This window comes from Prinia subflava, chromosome 3 (genome assembly GCF_021018805.1).
Source record: "Prinia subflava isolate CZ2003 ecotype Zambia chromosome 3, Cam_Psub_1.2, whole genome shotgun sequence".
In the NCBI taxonomy this organism is placed as follows: Eukaryota; Metazoa; Chordata; class Aves; order Passeriformes; family Cisticolidae; genus Prinia; species Prinia subflava.
In genome coordinates this window covers 92,789,549-92,811,601 of record NC_086249.1, presented here as the reverse complement: position 1 = coordinate 92,811,601, position 22,053 = coordinate 92,789,549, and the positions used below count along the sequence as shown (strand labels likewise).

The following is a 22,053-nucleotide window of genomic DNA, read 5'->3' as shown; positions in this document are numbered from 1 at the left end:
GGGTAGGGTAAGTTTTGATATGGACCTGTTCCCTGGTATAATGATGGCACATGCAATTGCACCCCTTCAAAACAGAAGCTGATGCAAGGGCCAGACTAAACTGCAGAGAACAAGGGGAGGGCACATCTGCTTCTCTTGGCTTCAGGTGATCATTCAGCTATGACCTTTTACTCCAGATATGGAAGTCTCTGTAGGACCAGCTGAAGACTGATTCATTATGAGCAACTGCCTATCCACTCCTTGGTTCCTCTTTGTAGATAGGTATTTATGCTTACATGAATATGAAGTGGGATCAAAAATGCTACCGAGCAGAAACAGAAGCAGCATGTGCACACACACACACTTATAATGACTAGCACTCTTGCCATTCCTCCCACTCCAAAAAACCTTCCAAGAATTTAAAGAATGTTAACTTTTATAAAGGATGGAACAAATCACGCGACCTGTCAAAATCTAGAAACGCTCGGGGCGGTGGAGGCTGTCGAACACTAAGTGGCCTTCTCAAGCAGTTCTGGAAAGCTTGGCTTCAACCACAACAAGCCTGACACCAGTGCTCACCCACCTTTAGTTGCCAGTTTCATGTTTCAGGGATTCAAGGATTCTTCAGCATCAGCCAAGCCATCTAATGTTGCGAAAGGATGGGTGATTATGACAGTGCTTAGCATTTTAGGAGAACCATGTAACACCCCATAGGCTGTGGCTCACAGTTTGTATGTTTGCGTACCAGCTAACAGCTGAGAATAAAAAGTAAAATAAGGGCCGTTTTTGGAACCTGTGGGGGTTTTCTTTTGACAGCTTTATCTTCACGTCTCTTGGCCTATGGAAGTATGATTTCCCCGCTAGTCACGCGCTCCAACTACTACTTAAACGGTGTTGCTACAAAAACAAATCCCTACACCTTAATTCCTTTCCCTCTTTACCTAATGATATTCCGCACACCACCGCGTCTTGCCCGCCTCTCGACTTCTCGCTCCGCGCTTGTTTGTGCGAACAAACCCTCCGTGTTTCCCATCCCCGCAGCCCCGGTTCCCGCAGCCCCTCTCCGCGGGGCCGGGCCCGCCCCGGCGGCGGCGCTGCGGCCGCGGCCCCTCAAGGGCACTGGCTCCAAGCACGGCGCCGCCGGGCGCAGGCGCGGGCGGGCCCCGCCGCCGCCATGTCGTGAGCGGAAGCCGGGCCGGGCCGGGGGAGGGCGGCAGCGCGGCCCCGCCCGGCAGCGGGGAGGGCGCGGGGGAGGGACGGGCGCACCGCGGCGGCGGCAGCGGCAGCGGGAGCAGTCGCCGCAGGAGCCGCCGCCGGAGCCAGCCGGGCTGTCCCGCGCCCTCCGCAGCGCTCGCTGCCTGCCTGGCCGCCCCCGCCGGGTAGCGGGAACGCGGAGCGCGGAGGCTGCGGGAGCCGGACGGAGAAGATGCCCCTGGCGCAGTTGGCAGACCCTTGGCAGAAGATGGCTGTGGAGAGCACGGCCGAGAGCAGCACCGAGGTACGGGGAGTGCGGGGGGGTGCTGCGGAGAAAGTTGTGAGGAGAGGACGGGACCGGGACTCCCGTGCCGCCGTCGCTCAGGGGATGGGCAGAGTTTTCCCCGCGAGGTTTCGGGGCGGGCAGGGGGGCGGCAGCGGCCCGGCGGGGGAGCGCGGCGAGCGCCGGCCCCTGCACGCCGCTTCCTCTCCGGGGCACTGACGGCCGGCACCGGCCGGGGCTCCCCCGCCCGCGCCGGGCTCGGGGCGTGTTTCCCGGGACCGGGCTGCTCCCGGCGCGCTCCCTCCCCTTCCGCCCCGTTCCCGGGAGGGAGTAACCTGCCTCCGCGGTGGCCGCCGGCTCGGGCGCTTTTGTTCCAGCGCGGTGTCTGGTTACTGTCACGGCGAGTTTCCTTTCCTGGGGCGGCCACGCCGCCTCCGCCGGCGCAGTTCGGGGTGGGCAGGAGGGCCTTGCCCGGGTGCCCTCTCCTTGCCCGGTGCCCTCGCTTTGCTGCCGCTCCCCGTGTGGGTCCCCGCCCGGTGCCGCTGCCCCCTTATCTCGGCAGGATGGGGTTGCCGGCAGTTTCGCAAGCATTTGGGAAACCGCAGGGACGTGAAGGGCGGTGAGGCATGGGTGAAGCTTTGTGCTCGGCGGCGTTGCCGGGAACATCCCCGGGGCGCCACGCAAGTGTGGGTTTCCCGCTGTGGTGGCGGGGAGTGCGTGTTGTGCCTGTCCTTGTTAGGCAGGACGCGTGTCAGCTTTCCTAGGCTGGAATAATGAGAGCGGCTGGAAATTAGAGTCGCTTGAGACCGAGGCCGTAGAAGCTTTCAGCTATCTTGATTTTTTTCCTACTACTGTTGGTTTGGATCTATGTAAACACTGCACCTACACAGTCAGTTGTGCTTGCTCCGTGAGTCCCTAGTAGCCCACAGTGCGTGTGCTACTTTGTGACCAGATTCCATCCGAAAAGAAAAAGCTGCTCCTGACAGTGCAGCTTCGACCTGAACCAGCTCCAGCTGATACGCGGCCAGGCTGCTTCAAGTGATGCTGATGTGGAACGGTGTGGACCCAGGCCAGCTCACAACAATTAGTCGCAAGGTTAGGACTCTCTCCTTAGTGAGAGGAGCAAAGAGAGACCAATGCAGAGTTTCTGCAGTATCAGGATTTGTCCTTTTGATCTTTGTCTTGTCATCCTTCTGCTGAAAGTCACCGTATCTCAGGGAGTCAGAAGAACCTACAGTTCAGATCTGACAGGCACATGTATCTTCTAAATTCTTGCCAGATACTGTAGTTACTTTTAAATTCGTGCCAGTTATTCACTGACTTCTGGAGTAATGATCTTAGATGATTTTATATTGGCAGTAACAATAGTAGTGTGATGCTTGAGGGTGGGGCAGAAGGTGGTAGGGGAAAACACTTAGATTAATCATTTAGAGAAAAGAACTGTTGCTTTAGTCTTTGATACTCACTGCATGCAGTATAACTTCAATAATAGTATATATGCTAGATAGGTAGAAAAATAGATTGTTATTTGCAATGTGTGTACATACATGATTATACTTTGTTACTTGTTTTAGGATATTTCAGACATCATTTGTTTTTAAATTACTGTCATAAACTTCTTGAAACAAGTGTATTTTATCGCTTTCTTGAAAATAGTTAAACTTTTATATTGACATGAGTCTACAGTAGTTTATCACCAAAAAATGTCTAGGACCACTAATAAAACATGAAACAGCATGAACTGACAGGTTTGCACTCCCAGGCCCTAGTCTAGAATAAAGAGTTCTTGAAAAGACCAGGTTGCACCTGCAAAAGCTTCTCAGATGACGCTCAAAAGGAAAAAGTTACTTAGAAAGGTTGCTTACATGAAATGACTTTAAGAAAAGATATTTTATTAAAAATAGATAAATTTAATTCAAACACATAGACAAGTGACCTAAATACATATCTTAGATTTTTGATTTGCATGAGTTGTGTTTATCTGTAGCATAGCAATATCCTAATTACAGACCCTATTCTGCAAGAGTATCCTTGGGCAAAAATATTCTTACATTTGCCTGAAACTCATTGTGATTTCAGTCATAGTTTGATACTAATAATGTCTTCAGCTGTAACTCTGAGTAAAGTGTTTCTGCTAACCCCTCAGATTTGCTGACACAGTTATTGTATTATCTGCATATGGAATTACAAATTTTTGAGCTCTAAAACTCAGCTCGGACACTTTCCTTGTCTTAACTCCTGGGGTTTTTATTTTACTTGATTTTTCATTTGTTTCCCAATGCAGTCCTGTAGCTACAGTGGTACCACCAAGGAGCTGATATTCTGTGATGGGTGAGCAAATTTAGGAGGAGGACTAGAATACCTTTAAATATCTTTAGTTTGGAAGTGTAGTTAACCACAAACAGCTACTGTAACTTAGGTGTGCAGAACAGTAGAATATAGTCTCCCTTAAAAAATAAAACAGACAATTTTTTTAGATATAATGTGGCTTTATGGTTTCCAAAAATCATTTTTAGGACTTCTGTTTCTACAGGTGCAAATAAGTCAGTGACCTCTGACAGCTTTTTCAATGTGTCAAGTTGTTACATTATTTTTAAAATATTTTGTCTGTATAATATGTGTAGTTTCAGTTTCATGTTGTAAATCACAGCACCTTTAAAGCTTGTGGAATGATGCTGTCTCTTATTCAGTCAGGGTATACTCAGGATTCATAACAAGCATAGGTTTGTTTTTATGGTGAGAATATGCCTGTTATTGCAAGTCATCTGCTTTCGAGCAAATTAAGTATTGATGACTGAAGTTTGCATTTGAATGCCTGAATAACTAGCCTGATCCTTTGATCTGTACTCCCAGCTATGCATATTAATATCAACTGGAGGAGAATGGATTCAGTTATGGCAGTCAAATATTGAGCACAAGCATGTTTAAAGAACTGGCCATCATATGGAGATGCCATTTGCTTTCTGGGAAGCATTTGTGAAGGCTCTCATTAGGAGTTTTAATTTAGATGCTCCAAATTGGCTGTGGAGAAAGTTCATTTTTTTCCACTCTCTTGACAGGGTTTATGGTCACTTCTTCAGGTGTTTAAATAGGTGGTATGAATCTTCCTTCACAAATTTTTGTTTTATATTCTGTATCCAGGATTACTTGAACTTTGCATGACACAAGGAATGCTAGCATTTAACAATCATGCTGATACTTTAAAGAAACTAGTATAATGTAAGTTTTGCTTTGTAATTTCATTCTGATTGTCAGTGTGGCATTCTCTATGTCAATATATATTTCTGGCCTGGAAGCTGAAATTTGTCAGATGTCTTGCCACCTGTAGCCTTGAGCCTGTGGTTGTGATTGTCTCTTTACATCCTGTACTGTGTAATCAGTGTTGTAGTTGTCTTCCACAGGAACAAGGGCTATATTTACAGTCATTTCTGGTATAGCCAACACAGGTAAATAGTTAAAGCCAAAGTGTAATCACCTAAATGAACTGTGGGGATTTTGAAGGCTATCCATTGTCTCTCCATTGCAGACAAAATTATGTGCAGCACTCGCCTGTCACTTCACATGCATAACTCCTGTCGGCATGGTACATTCTGAATTCTGAATTTTTCACTGATTTGTTGGGTGACACTTTCTTGTACTGAGTTAAAAATAGGAATTGGAAATTTAATTGTCATCTAAGTAAGTAGTATACACTATATTCCACAAACTGCTGTGATAGAGACAGATCTTATAATATGTAAATATTGTCTTGAGAAACACATCATTTGCATGAATAGTGTTGGGAAGGCATGTTCAGATTTTTCATATCCTTATTGGTACCATTTTACCTGCTTTGTTTTTCACTTAACACAGTCCTACTCTGTGACATAGTAGTGATATCCTGTGGTCAGCTGAGTGGGGCAGGAGAAGGCAGGAGCTTTACTTTGTTGAATTCAGTACCTTCATGCACTACTGTGTGCTCTCTGCAGCTCTTGGTTTCCTTGTAAAGGTGTTGAGTTTAACCTCTTTGAATAGTTCTGTTCGTTTTCTTGTGACATAGGCAGTTCTTATCTTGTTATTGTTTTGTTTGTTGTAATGTAGGCAATATTTCTTGCCCCAGCTGGGACATGTAACACAAAGTAGATGTAAGCAGCTTGACACATTTAAAGGCGTGTCTTTTATCTTTGAATTGGTTGTGGTCTGTCACACTGACTGTAGTTGTTTGTCACTTGAAATGTTTGACTTAAAGTCACAATGATACATAGACTGAGGCGGGTGTTTAATTATTTCAGCACATCAAAAATATTAGATTTGTGTGTTGACTGACAGTGCCAGTTGGCACATCTACCAGCTTTAAGAACTCATTCAAGATACTGGTTTGGAGTTGTGTTTTTTCCTGTGGCACTTGGTTGGGGAGTGTGTTTTGTTTTGGGTTTAGGGGTTTTTTTTGTTTGGGTTCTTTTTTTCACCAGATATAGTTCATAGCCATATTCCAATAGTGAAACCTTTAAGCAGTTTTTCAGGCTGGAGTAAAATCGTATAATTGATTTCAGTCTTGGTGACTTTCAAGAGGAAAACAATTCAATCAGTAAAACTGGAAAAAGCTAAAATTCATTCAGGGAATTTTTAAGTTTGGGCGAAGTGGTTGAGTACCACAGTTGCTGTGCTACATGCTTGCATACGTGATACCATGCTACTTATTCTCTCTTTATTCCCTGAAATAAGATTAAATGCCTCACCCATTGGAAATAGAGGGGAGAAAAAATCCTGTGTAACAGATGGGAAAATGCTTAGTGACCCCATCTAACATCATTCATGGAGTCTGTTCTAGAACTACATGAACTCTGATTTCTTGGGACCTACTCCAGTGCCACAAAGTTACTGCTAGTTCACTCCTATCAGTAAGAGTTACTGTATGTTGCTTCTGATGCAAGAAACTTCTGTGTTATGCTTAATGGTCCACCCAACTATTTTCGGACGAAATGTGCTACCATTTTTTTATTATTAATTTATTTATTTATTCAGTGAAGCCATTCAATTGTGTGTAAGTGCATATATATCTTAAAAATACATTACTATGGTCTAGGTCTGTTTCCTGGTAGTTTCTAAGTTTAAATTAAAATAAATGTTAAAAGAATTTAAGTAATTTAATCCAAGCATTAATTTATTGAAACATGCTTAGCTATATGCAGATGATATGAAGAAATGGTATTTTGTGCTTTTAAATATCCAACAATACATAGCTCTGAAAAATAAAACCCTCTTTGTCCTGCAAACTCAAGAGTTGGTGGTTTTAGTATGTAAATATTATTTGAATTATTTCTTCCATGATGTTTGCCAAAATTAGTTACTTTTAGAACCTAGACTTACTTGGGAAATAATGCTTTTAGCTTCATGGGGATTCTTTCTCCTCCTGCCTTCCTGTAGCTGACTGTTACATAGTCACTTCAGAAATCCTGAATTTTAGAAAATAGTGAAGTTGTTTCACAGCCTATTCTCTCTTCTTAGCAGAATGTATCACAATAATAAATAATAAAAGAAGTGTAAAGAATAATGCTTCAGTTGAGTGCAGTATTAAATTTCACCCTTTGAATTGATCATGCATTCTGAGAAATGAGCTCACATCTGAAAACCTGTGTGTGCAACACGGGGAGCTGCAGCTCACAGCCCTGCTGTGCCTGCTGGCTGCCCCTGCTCACAGGGGAAGGGTCTGGTTCCTCCCTGTGTGCCTCCAGTCCTTTGGCAGGAGCCCAGGAGGACACAGGGCATTCCCCTGGGCCTGCAGGGGCAGGGAAGGTGAGGTGCACCTGCCTCCTCGTGCAGAGACAGGCTTGGTAATAGGATTTGTACACTGTCAGGTGCCAGAGTCACTCCTAAGATTATCTGTGCAAGCAGAAGGAAATTCTTCTGTGTTCAGGTGTGCAGCAGTGGTTGGATATATTGAGGTAGGTGATTTCTAACGTGTGTATTTCTTCTTCTTTGGAGCAGATGGACAGAGATTAGGTGCTATGGGTTTTATTGGCTTTGTTTTACTAAGGCTTCTGAATTGATGTGTTAAGTGTAATAATTTACTACCTGTCCACTTGTACAGGTAGGAAACTAAATAAGACTTTCTTTTCCCTGTCTTTTTATTATTTTCTTGGGTTGTTGGTTGGTTGTGGGGCTTTTACGTGAACCCATGACACGTGATTTGGAACTGGTTTTAGCTGGACAGCTTGTCCAAGACAAAGATTTTATAACAATGTATGTACAGCATGTTGAGTAATGTTGTGGCACTTGTGTGACCTCAAGATGAGCTAATTCAGGGAATTAAACTTGCTGAGAGCTGCAAACCTTTTTACTGTTCTTTTCTAACATGACTTGGCACAGTGCTGGACAAATACCAGCCAAGGTAAGTATTGCAGTGCAGGAAAGGGGACTGCTGTTCTGTGTTGGATAACTATTCTCTTGAGTCATACTAGATAGGAAGAAGGTGGCAAAGTAGACAGGGTTTACAAAATCACATAGCTAAAATTGCCCAAGTATCCTAAGTTAAAGTTTGGCTTTGTACCTAAATGATTTGCAGGTTAATGACTTTTATCTGAGGTTGTCTATGGAGAGGCAAGTTTCAACATCCTGTTTCTTTTAATACTCAGCAAAGAATCACCTTAGACAATAAAATTCAGAATAAATTATGTGGAATTAATGGAACTTGAGTTAACAAAGTTTTATATAAAGATACTTGTGTTTGTTTTTTTTAATAAGGAGTTTTTAATACTTGCATGTATTTCTAACAGTATATGCAGAATGTTTGGCATAAGTGCTATATGAGAACAGCTAGAGAAGATGGCTCTTCTGCTATAGCACTTCTGCTATTTACATCTAGTAAATTTTAATCAGGTCAGGATTTAGGTAAGTGCTTTGGATCCATGTGGCTTCACAGCTCAGAAGTTAGGGCACAAGTCATTAATTCAGATCCTATTAAAGCCTTATATTTTATTTAAGCACTGGAATAGATTGTGAAAACTCCTGAAGATTTAAGAAGGGCTTAGACATAAATGTCTTGTGAGCAGCATTGTAGGAATAGCTGATCATGCTTTGGTGCGTGGAGATAGATTAGATGACCTCTTAAGGTCCTCTTAGTCTATTTTCAACTATTTTTTTGCAGACCTACAATTTTTTTCTCAGGGTAGCTCATTGCTGCTTAGAATAGCAAGTTTGAGTGTGCACAGTTCAGAAGTTTTTACCAAATGTGGTTCCACACAGTGCCCTGTATTGCTAACAGCAGATTTGTTATGAGTGTTTCAGTGGGAATTTCTGGGCTGCTTTGAAAGAAAACAGAAGCATTGTCACAGCTTTAATCTATCCAAGGACCTCACGGTTCTTGGGCTTTGTCAGCTGAGAGTCCCTGGAAAACACCAGAGAGAAAGAACTCGGACCTATGTATACCCAGTGTTTTAATGACTAAATAATAAATAATACTGGTAGTTCTCCTGTGTTTAAATCCAGTAACTGCAGTTGTTGGGTGAGTGCTGGGGAAGTTTTGGTAGTTGACAACTAGGAGTTACCTGAGAGAAGCTTCATCACCTATGTCACTCAGTGGCATGGTAAAACTTCCACACAATAATTTGTAAAGGGTCTGATTCAGATGTCTTATCTCTTTTGCTTACTTGTGTCCTCAAAACATCATTCTGCACTGATATACAGTTTGATTCTTGATTTAATTCTTGTTAAGTGTTGATTAATTGCTAAGTCTGAGAATACAACTATTTTTGTCTTTACTGAGTTTTAAGGTTCTGCTACAAGGCACCAATTACATGGAAAGCCAACAGCTGCCAAGTCTACTGAACTCTGTTAATAATATAAGGACTGCTTACTAATTTATATGCTCAGTTCCAGTATTAATAATTAGGAAATGTTGAGTTTAATGGCAGAAGAATTATTCAAAAAGATGCAATTGGTATCAGTTTCATAAGGGGTTTTTAAATAGCTGACAAACATAGTTGAGGAAAAAAGTTAAAATATTTACCTGAATGAGTACTTAAACATCCCAAAATAGTCTAACAATAGTCTAAATGCAAAGGGGAGATATTCTGGGAGTGGAAGAAGGTGTCTAATATTGAAGAAGGTCTGGGGGCAGACTTAATGCCCTTCAGAAAAAACATCCTCTTAGACTGTAGAAAAGAACGAAGTTTTCAGCAAGGTAGGTCCAAATCAGTGGAACTTTGATTTGCAAGCAGAATGTAGGATTGGAGATGCTAAACTAAATATAAAAACTTCAAGTGTATATCATCTATCATATTATTGATGAAACTAAGGGGAGCATAGGAAAAATGAGTACAATAGAAAACATAATGATTTGCCCACTTAGTATTTCAATTGATATGGTTTGGATACATGTAAAAACACTCTAATGGGAATGATGGTTACCTGACATTATTAATAAAACAAGATATCCTGCCACAGATTGCTATGTCCAAAGTGCATTTATGGATGCTAGGTGCTGTATTGTACCTACAAAATGACCTGTGTGGATCCAGTGCTAATCAGAAAGGTAGATGTGAAAAGCATTAGGTTTACCATGCAGGTGAGTTTTGCCAGACTTCTGAGATGAATTGGATCTTTTGCAGTAAATGTTGGAACCATAATGTAAAAAAAAAAAAAAGTGCCATTATGACTTGCAGATCAATATATAATTGTAGTATGTAAAGTGCAGGATATTCAGTGCTTCAAAGGAAGTGGTTTATTGACTGTGGAGGGATGTGGGCTACAGTTCTTGGTGTACTTCTTTCTTACTAAGGGTTTGGTGTGACTGTGTTTTCTGATGCCAGTACCTTAACATATGATGCTTCTTGTGACCTCGTCATCCCTGCAGTGTGGTTTTTTAATGGGTGTGTACTACTGGTCCAGATTTGAAATAATTTGAGTTTTAAAAATGCTTTCTTTAAGCTGTCTTTTTGCCAGGAAATTCCTAAGAGTTCTTACATCCTGAGAATTCAGTGGTTGAAACCTGTAATTTTTGATTGCTAGAAATATTGATGGTTGATTGGCTTTTGTGTCAGATGTTCTGTCAGATCATATAGGGGACATTCATGTAGCAGCTGCCTGATAAGGATTCCCTGGTGTCTGTCTGCTTTATACCGAGTAGAGAACCTGCAGGATCTGTTTGTGTTCCAGTCCATGTGCCTTCAGGAAAACTGCTGGAACCCAGCTGTGTTTAGGCATTGATTTCTACTCATTTTGTGAGATATGGCAACAGGTTTAAAAGCTTTGGGGAAACAAATTTTATACCTTAACTAACATGACTTTTTCCACTGGAAAACAGAATAGGGAGTTGAATCAGAGTGGATTTGAAGATCATTTTGTAGGTTGCCTTTATAAGGGATGTGCACCCTCCTTTCCCTGGCAGAAATCAATTGTTGATATGTTCAGGTATAAGTAGAAATTTTCTGTGGACTTTTTTTCTTATACTTCTCTTGTGTTGCCATCTGAAATATGTTTTACTTTTGAAACCAGAGTACTGGGAATAGCCAGATGGTGGATCAATTCTGCTTCCTTAGTTGTTCTGCTCTGTGAGGAGAGCACCTGAAGAGTAATCAAGGTCTAGAGTCTATGTCTTTTGAATTAGACTAATCTGAGAATGTGAAAGATATATATTCAGCCTTCTCTTAGTCTGTATTCATCAGACTATTATATCTGCTCCCAGTCTGTTATGTCATCGAGGTGCTAGGTGAATACTAGAGGGAGTCTATGCCCAGCAAAACAAAACATATTTCATTTGCTCACCTCTTAAGCGTGCTGCTGGCCTCCTCACTCCACACTGGTTTCAACAGTGCTGTTTGCAACAGGAACCTTTGGGCTTTACGTTTGAACTCCTAAGAAAGGCTGTGCACTTTGTAGCCTTTCCGAATACACAGCTGCTTTCCATTTAATGGTATATACCAGCAAACCATAAATCAGATATTCTTCTTTACCTTACATGGCTCAGACTGTTCTGAGAAAAACTGGTTCTACCATTCAGTGATTTCCTTAGCATAATCATTGCTTGGTAGACCTGTTTAAGAAGATCTGGCTAATCCAGTGCTCTGGCTCAGACATGACTGCATGGTGCTCATGCCGATTCCTTAACTTTGTTCCTAGCTCCAGTGAGTGTGTTTTGAATGCATTGCTTGAGTTCAGCTGAAAAGTAACTGTAAGGAGTGCAGGATTAAACAGGAAAACCAGCTTGTGCAAAACAGTTTATTTGTTTTGCAGAAGTTTGTTGTGGTTTTTCTGGTTGACTGTTAAGAAAGTCAGTGAGGCTGAAGATTAGAGCCTTGTTAAAAACAGAGGTTGATCTCGCATTTTTGTCTTTGAAGGGAGGCTTGTCTGAAGTTTCTGAGAGTGGGTTTCACTTCCACCTATTTTCAATTGTCTTAAAATAGTAAATGGGAAAATTAAACTTTTTTTGTGGTAAATTCTTATTTAACCTGCAGTTAATGTACATTATTATTTAGCAGAATGATTATTGTAGCAGGAAGCACTTTTTCTGAAAATCTGCACGTGGAGTGGAGTCAGTGTGGAGCACATGGTTTTGATATACAGATTGCCCTATTTTAGGCCCCAGAATTTAGCCATTGTTGTTGTTAGGACATTGTAGACTCCTCCTTTTCAGCTAAAGTCAATTATTTTATTTGCTCTGCTGATTTTTTCTTTTTTTATTTTTCCTGATCGTCAAGACTGAAGGAAGCTATCTTGTAGCATAAACAGAATGTAGCAATGTGTAGCTAACATACAAATGTTAATTTATAAGTTTGAGAAAAGAGGAAGTATGTGACTTGTGGCCTTGATGGTAGTGATATATGTATACTCAATATGTTTCCCTGTAAACAAGCTTTATTAAAAACACTCATTTCTGTTACTTAGCTAAGCTGGTATTTTGCTGGTCTTCCATTTGATAATAGTGACTTTTTATGTATCTTAAGGAAGGATAATGCAATACAATATTCACTGCCTGTCACTATAAATAAAAGATACTACAATGTGGGACATGTGCACTTTTTGGACCATCATCTTATCAAATTACCCTTTGCTGTACAGACAGAAGGTTGTATTGACTGCCCTTAAATGAAACAGCTTTAAAGGATTGTATTCACTGCTGTAGTAATGTACAGCATATGCCACCATATGATTTCTTACTAGTCCTCCATCATGGAAAGATGACTTGTAGAGTACACCAGTCATGCCAGAAATCTCTAGTATCTTCCTGAATCCAGGAAAGACCAGGAAGCAGCGCTGTTACCGTGTGCCAGATGTCTGCACTAGAAAGACAATCAGAAAGCCCAGCCTTCTTCCCCTCCCACCACCTAAACAAAGCAACCAAAAAACAACCCAATTAAAAAAAAAAAAAACAAACAACTAAAGAAACAACCCCTCGAAAAAACCCAACCCACCTGTGCTGTATTTGAGAAATCCATGATTCCTATTATTTAGCTTTTTCCAGCTACATCTTCCAGAAAAAAAAAAAAAGCTCAGGAGAAAAGTTGCAAGAGAGCTGGTAATCATCTGATTGAACATTCAGTGTGCTTGCAGTATTTGAAAATTAGAATTTGTAAGTGGTTGGGATTTAATCTGTCACATGTGAAGAACTCCCCTCTAGCCATATGCAAACTAGAAGATTGTATTAATCAGAAGTTGTTACAGAAGAATGCTAGGAAGGTTCTGAAGAATTCTGCTGAAAAGCTGAATAGTGGGAAGGAAGGTGTGGAATGAAGCTAAAATCTCTGAATTTCTGAGGAGCTTTTATTAACTTTTTGACATCTAAAAAGCAACTATCTATACATGTGTGTAACTTTTAAGTAAATTAGGATTTGAAAAAAATTATTAATTAGACTTTGAGTTCTCTATGGAAACAATGCAAAAATGAAATCGAATTCTGTCTCCAATGGTAATGGAAAATGGTAACCATTTTTAATAGTTTTTCATTTGTTTCTAAAATGATACTGAATTGGCATTAAACTTTAGGAGCAAACTAAGAATTAATGCCTGAGGTGATGCCCTGTACCATAACTTAGGAAATACATAATTTTCCTTAGAACTTGCTATTGGTCATGTTTGTTGTATAAGCAAAGTAATACAAAGCCTTTCAGGGAAAAATCTCTCTCAGAAATTCTCCAAGTATCACTGTATCACTGTCAAGAAAAAGAAAGCCTTTGTTGACCAACAAAGTATTTAAGATTTTTTTAAAAATCTTTGTGGCTAAATTTCAATTCAAAAGCCTTTTTCTGGCTTATTAGAGTGGCCCTTGGGAAAGTACAGAAAGTGGTAAATGCTGTAAGATTGATAGTAAAATTAGAAGCATTCCATGTTTTTCCTAAGTCTATTCTGTAGTTACAAACTTTGCTTAAGGTGGAATAAGGGCTGACTTGCTATTTAAGGTCATGCTCTTAAAAGAACTTGTTAATCTGTGTGCTTTGTGTGGCTTTTGCCATTCAGTTTTCATCAGGTATAACTGTTTTGCACAAGTTGTAGTAATGAAAAATAATGTCTAGCTGTGTAGAGTGAGGCTTCAAATGCAAGGTGTTTTTATGTATTTCTTACTGTGACTTCATCCAGGTTGAGAATACATAAGGATCAAAGCAAGAGTGGCATTACGTGCCAGCAATAGGGAGTTTTCCATGTTTACTTTTAATTACCTTCTTTTGTAGAATATGAAGAGGAGAGTACAGTAACATGCTATGAAAGCCTGTCTCCAATATGTTTATTTCTGTACTTGGATTCAGTATTTATTTTCACTTTCTTTTTTACAGAATGGACAGCAAATTGTGGATGAACCTATGGGAGAAGATGATATCAACCAACAAACTGTAAGTAGAAGATGGCTGTAATAAAAATAGTACAATGTTGTAGCACTCTGACATCACTTACTTCATAGGCCATTTGCCACTAGTGTTTCGTTGTTTGAGTTTACTGGACATGGGGTGCACTCTCAGATCTTAATATTTTTGAGAGGTTTTTTTCTCGCTGACTCAGGTCTAGTTTGGTATCCAGCTGTTCTCAAAACTCATTCCTCAGCTTTTAATTCCTCAGTGTTTCAGGGAAGGTCAAGGGTGAGGAACAACTGTGTCAGTGTAGTTTCCATTGTGCTTGTTACTGAAAAGCATTCATCAAAAGAATTCTTAACCTAGACTTCTTAAAAATAGAGGTAGTTGCTAAAGAGAGCGTCAATGAACCTTCCTGACTGTGATAATTTTTTGAGGTTCCTTGTCTTCGTGTCAACCTTGCAGTTTACAGAATTTCATAATATAAAGATACCGAGTTCAGTTTTCTTGTTGCAATGACTGTGAATTTTGTCAAACATCAAGTTTACCTGTACTTGTGTATTAGAGAATACTCGCTGAATGTTAAGTCTGGTGATAAATGGCTTTGCCAATAAAAGCAATTTCTGAAACTCCATATAACTTCAAGGTTCAGATGCTGCTGTTGCAGTCTTCAGGTTGTGACTAGCTGGTCAAAGCCGTTTCCATCTATACAGCATGGATATAATTGCAACGCTATAGCAGTTTCTCTCTCTGCTGAAATTGTGCAGAGACAGTTGAGGTAGTAAGTTGCTTTTTCCATGTTTGTCTTCAAATGTACCTGTAATGGATGTAGCTCTTGAGCCGACATGAAAACTGGGTGACTGCAAGCCTGCACTACGTAGCTGTTCTTGGTTCCTCCTCTGTAGCATCAAGGCTCTGCTGTATGTACCACAAGATGAAGAAATGAGGCAACTGCTGACAGGTGACTGAAATAGTGCAGTGTAAACAGTAAGAAAAGAACAGTGTTTGTGTGTTTAGAAGGCAACACTAGGAGATTTTGCTCTAATATTGTGCATAATATAGACCACAATGCTTACCTGAATTCTTGTGTAAACTAGAACTTGTCTTTGGGAAAGTGTTCAGTTTTGTTTTCGTTTGTTAATTTATTTTGACTTGTGCCATTGCTTGATCATTTCCTTGTTTTCAGTCTGTAACTTTACTGTTGTATTTGGTTTACAAGGCAGGGTTTTGCTGGGGAGGGTTTATCTCTGTGAGAAGAGGTCGGAGGGTTTGCACCACCATGTAGGACAGAGCCAGATTCAACCAGCTCCAAAATGGACCCAGCACTGGCCAAAGCTAAACCCGTCAACCCTGTGGGTGGAGATATGTCGTATCATGTTTAGGGTAAAAATTGCTGTGTTGGGGAGGGTATCTCTGAAAAAAAAAGTGTGAGAGAAACAGCCCTGCAAGACACCAAGATGAGTGAAGCAGGAGGGACAAGGAGGTGCTTTGTGTGCCAGAGCAGAGGTTCCCCTGCAGCCCCAGAGAAGACTATGGTGAGGCAGGCTGGCCCCTTCAGCCTTTTGGAGGTTACATTGGACATCTCCACCCTGCAGGCTGTGGAGGACTCCACACTGGAGCGGGTAGATGTGCCCTGAAGGGAGCTGAAGCTTCTGGAAAGCCCATTCAGGAGTAGGCTTGTGGCAGGAACTGCAGCCCAGAGAAGCCCTCAGAGGAGCAGGTTTCCTGGCACAACTTCAGCTCATGGAGGATTTAGACTGGAGCAGTCTATTCTTGAAGAACTGAACTTTGCGGAAAGGATCTGTGCTGGAGCAGGGGAAAACTGAAGAAGCAGCAGAAACTGTTAACTGACTGCAATTCCCATTCCACCTGTGCTTTTTGACAGAGGGGAGGTAGAAGAGTGGTATCTGCCTGAGAAGAAGGGGAGGGTGGAGAAAAAGGGGGTTTTAGTTTCATCTTTGTTTCTCACTCTCCTGGGAACAGGTGAAATAAATTTGCCCTCGATACTCTTTGGCCCATGGTGGTTACTGGTGTCTGCTGTCCCTGTTCTTAAGGCAGTGCATGAACTTTTCTTCTACATGTTCTGCTGAGGAGGGGTATTGAGAAGGTGACTGGGCGGGTGTCTGGCAGCCAGCTAAGGTTTATCCCTCAAAATTGTCCAGCTTCTCTTTCACTATTTGATAACCACAGGATACTTACAAATGTTTCCCTGTACTTCCTTTGGAAATTTCCAAACTGCTGCTTTTTTGGTGAGCAACTAATTTTAATACAGTATTACCATTGAAAAGTTAAAACATTTCTTTTGTATCCTTTCTGTCATGCTTGAGCTGCTTGGTTAAGATTGTTTTAGCTTTTTAATGTCTCAGACCAGTATTTTAGGAGTATGCTTTGGATTTATTTCTAGGCTGTGGTGAGTAAAAGGTTGCCAGTTGTGGTGTAAATTAACCTAGGGGTTTTTAAGCAAGACGTTAGTACAGCTGCTCAGTCAGTTATAGCTGAGAGCTAACCAGTGCTGTTAGGTGATAAAATACTACTTGAGCTGGGATGGGAGATTCTGTCAGTGCTTCATAATCTGTTTTGGTGCAAAATACAGACCATTTTAAATTACCACCAAAACTCATTTAAGTGTTTCTGTTTAACTTTGCACTTGAATGGACTTGGGGCACTTATGTAGTTGCTAACAATTTATGAAATTTCTCAGCTGTGACTGAGGACAGTAGAATGCTTAGGGTGTACTGGCAAATCAGGTAAGAAGACAAAATATTTTGGTAGGTATGTAAAGTATGCAAGTTCAGGGTAGAAAGTTGTGATTCAAATGTGGTGGTAGTTTTAGGAAAAGCAGGGAATATAAAGGTACTCATTTCTAAGGAATCAAAGATGCTGTATGGTTCAAAGTCTTGCCCCTTTTAAAAGGGAACTAGCTCAATAATGTGGTTTTATTGCAGCAAGTGTGCTGATATTATCTGACTTTATAGCTTGTTGCCAACATTTTTTTATCTGTATCTCATAAATGACCTGGGATCAGCAGGAAATAAACGTAAGAACAGCTGGCTGAAGCTGAACCTAATGTGAAAGCTTAAGTGGACATTATTGAAAGGGGAAGCTATTTAAAGCCTTTTATTTGCTACCTTTCTCACTCTTGTGCTGTCTGCCATTGCTTTTTGTACCTCTGTGTCCATAGAGATTGAGTAAATTAACTGAGCCAATTAGTTGTTTTGAGCTGTTGCAATCATGCTGTGTGCTTTATTGCTAGTTAAAGCTAACCAGAAACTGCAGCTAGTCTAGCAGGTGGCTTCCCATTTTGTGTGTATGTGAAGAGCATATCATATTTGTGCTGTGTTCTTTATGTTCTGTTATCTGGATTCTGTGTAGCTGATAAAACCCTTAGTATAACTGGTGTATTACCATTGCATCCCACTAATTATTAAACATATGAAAAATATTAGGTTCCAAGAATTTATGAAAAGTTTTCTTTTCATTAGAAGTGAAATTTTCATTTGTAAGTTGCAGGAAAATTTCTTTTTTGTGACCTGCAAGGACTAAAGGTTGTTTTTTTTTTCAGTACTGGCAGAAGTGGAACCTATTCAGGTTCAAACTTGTGATGAACCTGTCTTCAGTGCAGGTGGTGGGGTCATATTACTACCCTGGACTTCTTGCTTTGGCCCTACTTTTAAACAAGCAGAATTAAAGCATACATAGAATTAAAACTAAATCAAAACAAATCATAAAATATGCTGATCGGGGTGATAAAAAAAATGAAATCTCAGTACCTCAGTCATCTTCTTACTAAAAATACATAAGTAAAGGTAAAAATGACTAATCAGTGGGTATTCAAAAGGTAGAGTAAGAAGCTTGCAAAGAAAAGTCAGTAGTTTAAAAAGTCTTCTTCATTTATTTTTTCCTGGTAGAATTTAAATAACACATCTGTTTGCAGTCAGGAGAGAGGAAAATTAAGACCATTGTCTTTCCAGTCAGTCTTTTTTATTAAAAGGAAAGTGTGATCTTAAAAAAGTCTTCAGAATACATTGGGAAAAAAACCCTGAAGCATGGGGACAATACAGTGTCATTGGTGAAGTATTGGGTTTGATTGGTGAGTGCTGAGATTCTGTATTTTATATGCATGTGTACCACACAATTCATGCTAAATCTATAAAGCACTGAAATGGGGATGTCACAATAAGGAGAGGGAGATCATTCATCAGTTACAGCCATGGGGAAAACAGCACCCATTACTCAAGTAGTAATACTAAATCCAGAGTAATCTGGGGTAATCTCATTTATGTCTTCATCTGTGAAAATAATGTAGGATGAGAATGTTATTGAGGAAAATTGAGGGGAAAAAACATAATTAAACCGACGGATATTTTGATTTTAAAACATTTCAGAGAGGCTTTAACTAATTTTTAGTTTTACTTTTATTTCTAATATTCTGTACTAGTGAGAACTCAGTGCTTCAGAAACTTTTGTTTGCCTTTCGGCAAGTTGAAGCACCATGTCAGGACTGCTCTAAACTTCTGTTGGATATTCCTGCTCAGGTGATCAGTAACAGTTTCCATATTTAAGAACAGTCATGTTTGTTAAAATGACAATCAAGGCATTTCTGATGATTATTTCAATATATTTGTTTTACTTTGGCTAACACAACCTTCATGTTTCCATTTTCTATGTGTGCGTTTTTGTCAATTTTTTGATTAAAATTCTTGGCTCTTTGGTAGAGATATAGCTATATATAGCTTTAAGATATAGCTATAATTTCTTAAACATTAGGGAAATGTTTAGATTCACAAGTGTTCATAGTCTATAACCCAAGTTTTGTATTTCTCACTATTTACAGCTACTTAATTTTAGCTGAAACAGCTACTTGTGTAGCTACTTGTAGCAGCTTGGGTTACAAATGCTACACTTGTACTTGAAAGTATTTTGTAATTCTTGCATTCCTTTTAGTCTTCTACTAAATATACTCAGATATATGTTCTCATGTATTTAATTGTATTTTACAATCAAATAACTTGATTCTTGAACAAATAAGCTTTTTTTTTGGCAAGCAATTTACATTCGTAAAAATTAAATCATTCATTTTCTTCTCAGTGACCAGATTGTGCTTTGTAAAATGCAGAATGCTTTTTTTTTTTGTCTGATATGATGAAATTGGAAATTCATTATCATCCAAAGCACTCTGCTGAAATTTGGATGGATTTTGTTATCACCTTAGTGACATGGTGTATCTCTACCTCTCTGAGAATGAATTTGCAGGTCTTCATGTAAGAAATTACAGCATCCTTGTAAACAGTGCAGACCATTTGGTCTCAGATGTTAACTCTTGGATATCAGACTAATATATGAAGAAGGCAGGCCCTGGCATACTTTTCTCCCCCAAGACGTCATCAGGTGTTGAGGAAAGGTTACAGCAAAACTTTCATTGATGTGTTCTACTGGACTTTCTGAGTGACTTATTTTTGCATTTAGTGTCTTAGGTGCACCTAATAACCTTCAGGATCTTGGTCAGAAAATTTGAATAATTTGGGAGTGGAAGCAATGTTCAAAGTCAAGCTGCTTACTTGTTACATAGAGAGAAAACAGATGGTAGCCCTGCAAAGCCTGTAAACTGACAGATGGAAGCTGCCACACCCCCGTTTAGTAGAATATTGCTGCTTTGGCTATACAAATGTATCTATTATGAAGAAAAGTTTATTATTCAGCTTCTGAAAACTCAAAAAATTCGCTCTCTGTTCCTCAACTGCTGACCTTTGTTAAACAAGGGCTTTTCATTCCATATATGTGCTGCTGCTTTGTTTTTTGCAAATAGTTGAAAACAATCCATACTACATACATACATGCTTTTCTAGCATTGTAAAGACTTAATTTGCATTATTACATTTCTCAGTCTGAGGGTATTGTCAGCTTACCTGATGCTTACCACTTAGATTAAATATATCAGCATCCAATAAAACTCATGGATTCCCAAATGTTCTGTATTGCTTTGAGAGTTCCTCAGCATTTTTCATTTTTCCTGCTGTCTGTAGTGTCTGTGAGCTCTGCTCTCTTGAAAGTCTAGACAGAATTTCTCTTTAATTTTTGTAAACTCAGGTCATCCAATTTAAACAATGAGGAGGGGAAGACGGGATATGAACTGACTTTATATTTCTGTACTGGAGGAGAAGGAAATGCATTGTGCAAGTGGAGTTCTATAATTGACAGAACTGTGACTGACAGGCATACCACATTCCTTTTGTTTTGGAATTGTGTCTCCTGATAAACAAGTATAATACAAGTTCTTATCACAGATTTTAAGGTAGGGAAGCAACTTGCTGGAGCAATTTGTTCTTTTTATCAGACTTCCCTGTTGGGGACTGCTGCTCTCTAACCTGTCTCCTTCGTATACAAAGGAATATTTAAAAGGGCAAGCTCTCTTCTGAGATATTCTCCAAGTGAGTTGTGTAGCTTATATCTTAATGTTTCTGGTTGGCTGCTGGTGCTCTTTGGGAACCGTGCAGGCTGTGTTCTCCCAGAACACAAGAGATTTCTTCCACCTGCCACGCTCCTGCCAGTTATAGGAGAGCTATTGTTGTGAAGTAACCCCACTGACCCCTGAGCACTGTGCTTTGTACTTGTCTGAGAGGTCACATAAAAGGTTTAGGAGAGCAGTAGTCAGTAATTGTACAAATGTTTCAGTTGAAATGCCTTATTCCTGTCACCCTTGGCAGATACAGCAGATCTGCAGCCAAATACGCTCTTACCTTTACAGCCAAAGGATAAGAAAATTATTATTTACCCACAGTATCTTTTCATCTTGAAGGAATACTGTGGAGTTAGAGGAGCTCTTACCATTCACTCTCCATTTCTGCCTTTAGCTCTTTTTGGTACCACAGGGTTTAATTTAGTGGCTTTGAAGATTCCTGGTCACTCTGCTTTTAGTGTAATTGTATTTATTCTTGACAAGGTAAAGGCAGAGAGCTTGAATGGTCTCCTATTGATTTATTTAAATTTCTTTTAAGTTTTCCAAGTGCCAATAACTATATTGCTGTTAAACTGCAAAATTAAAATCTTGAGGTATTTCAGTTTTGAAGAAGGAAGTAGGTGCAAGTTTGAAATGAATGAAGAGAGGAAAGCTTCAAGTCATTTTTATGCTATTTATGAAATATTTAAAATCCTTGTGTTGCTGTAAGCTCCTTGTGTTCAGGAAGCTTTGTTCGTCTTGAATCTAATATTTAATAATTCTTCATGCTGTGTTACTGCTGTTGTAGGAAAGACTGCTTCTTCTAAAAAGGCTGTACCACACTGGACTGTAAAAAGCACATTGGCATTGAGGACTTTTGAGCCCTCAGTTGAACCATAAAGTCCTCCTTTGTGTAGTAGTAGTTCCTGAAGGCCTGTGTTTATTATAATAATAATTGTGTCTATTTGGTACACGGAATTTGAAAGAACGTCCCTGCAGATGTGACTCTAAGACCCAGAGTAGTACAAGAGAACATTAAAAGGGCACAGTTTTGCTTCTGGGATATGGCTAAAGTCAGGTCTTTATTTCACCTCTCAATTTTGACAAGAAAATCTTGTCTCATGCTGGGGAGATGTACAATTGTGTAATCCCAATTTAAAGGAAAAACTAGAAACTGATACTGTAGGGAGCCAGGATGTGGGACAGAATTAGCAGCAATGTGTCTGTCACTTAAATTACTGGCTTTGTCTTCTGAAGAGGAATTAAAATATAACAAAAAAGCAGTGATCCAGATATTTGTTAGAACCTAGTCAAGGGAAGCTGTCTGCAGGGTGGGTTTGTTTTCATGTCTTGAGCAAGCAGGACTAAGGTATCTCGCTGTATGTTTCCTTTGATACATAGTC

At 40.1% G+C, this 22,053-nt stretch overlaps 1 protein-coding gene across 2 annotated transcripts in view; it reads left to right on the top strand.

Annotated features, from left to right (window-relative positions):
• The first annotated feature begins 1,223 nt into the window (after nucleotides 1-1,223).
• Nucleotides 1,224-22,053, top strand: part of RPS6KA3 (ribosomal protein S6 kinase A3) — a 74,798-nt gene continuing 53,968 nt past the window's right edge. The window contains exons 1-2 of one of the 2 annotated variants that reach the window (XM_063392927.1): nucleotides 1,224-1,477; nucleotides 14,203-14,259. In XM_063392927.1, the coding sequence (XP_063248997.1) occupies nucleotides 1,406-1,477; nucleotides 14,203-14,259 (129 nt within the window). In that variant the 5' untranslated portion in view covers nucleotides 1,224-1,405. The remainder of the gene's footprint in view (nucleotides 1,478-14,202; nucleotides 14,260-22,053) is intronic. The other variant, XM_063392926.1, reaches the window with a different exon arrangement.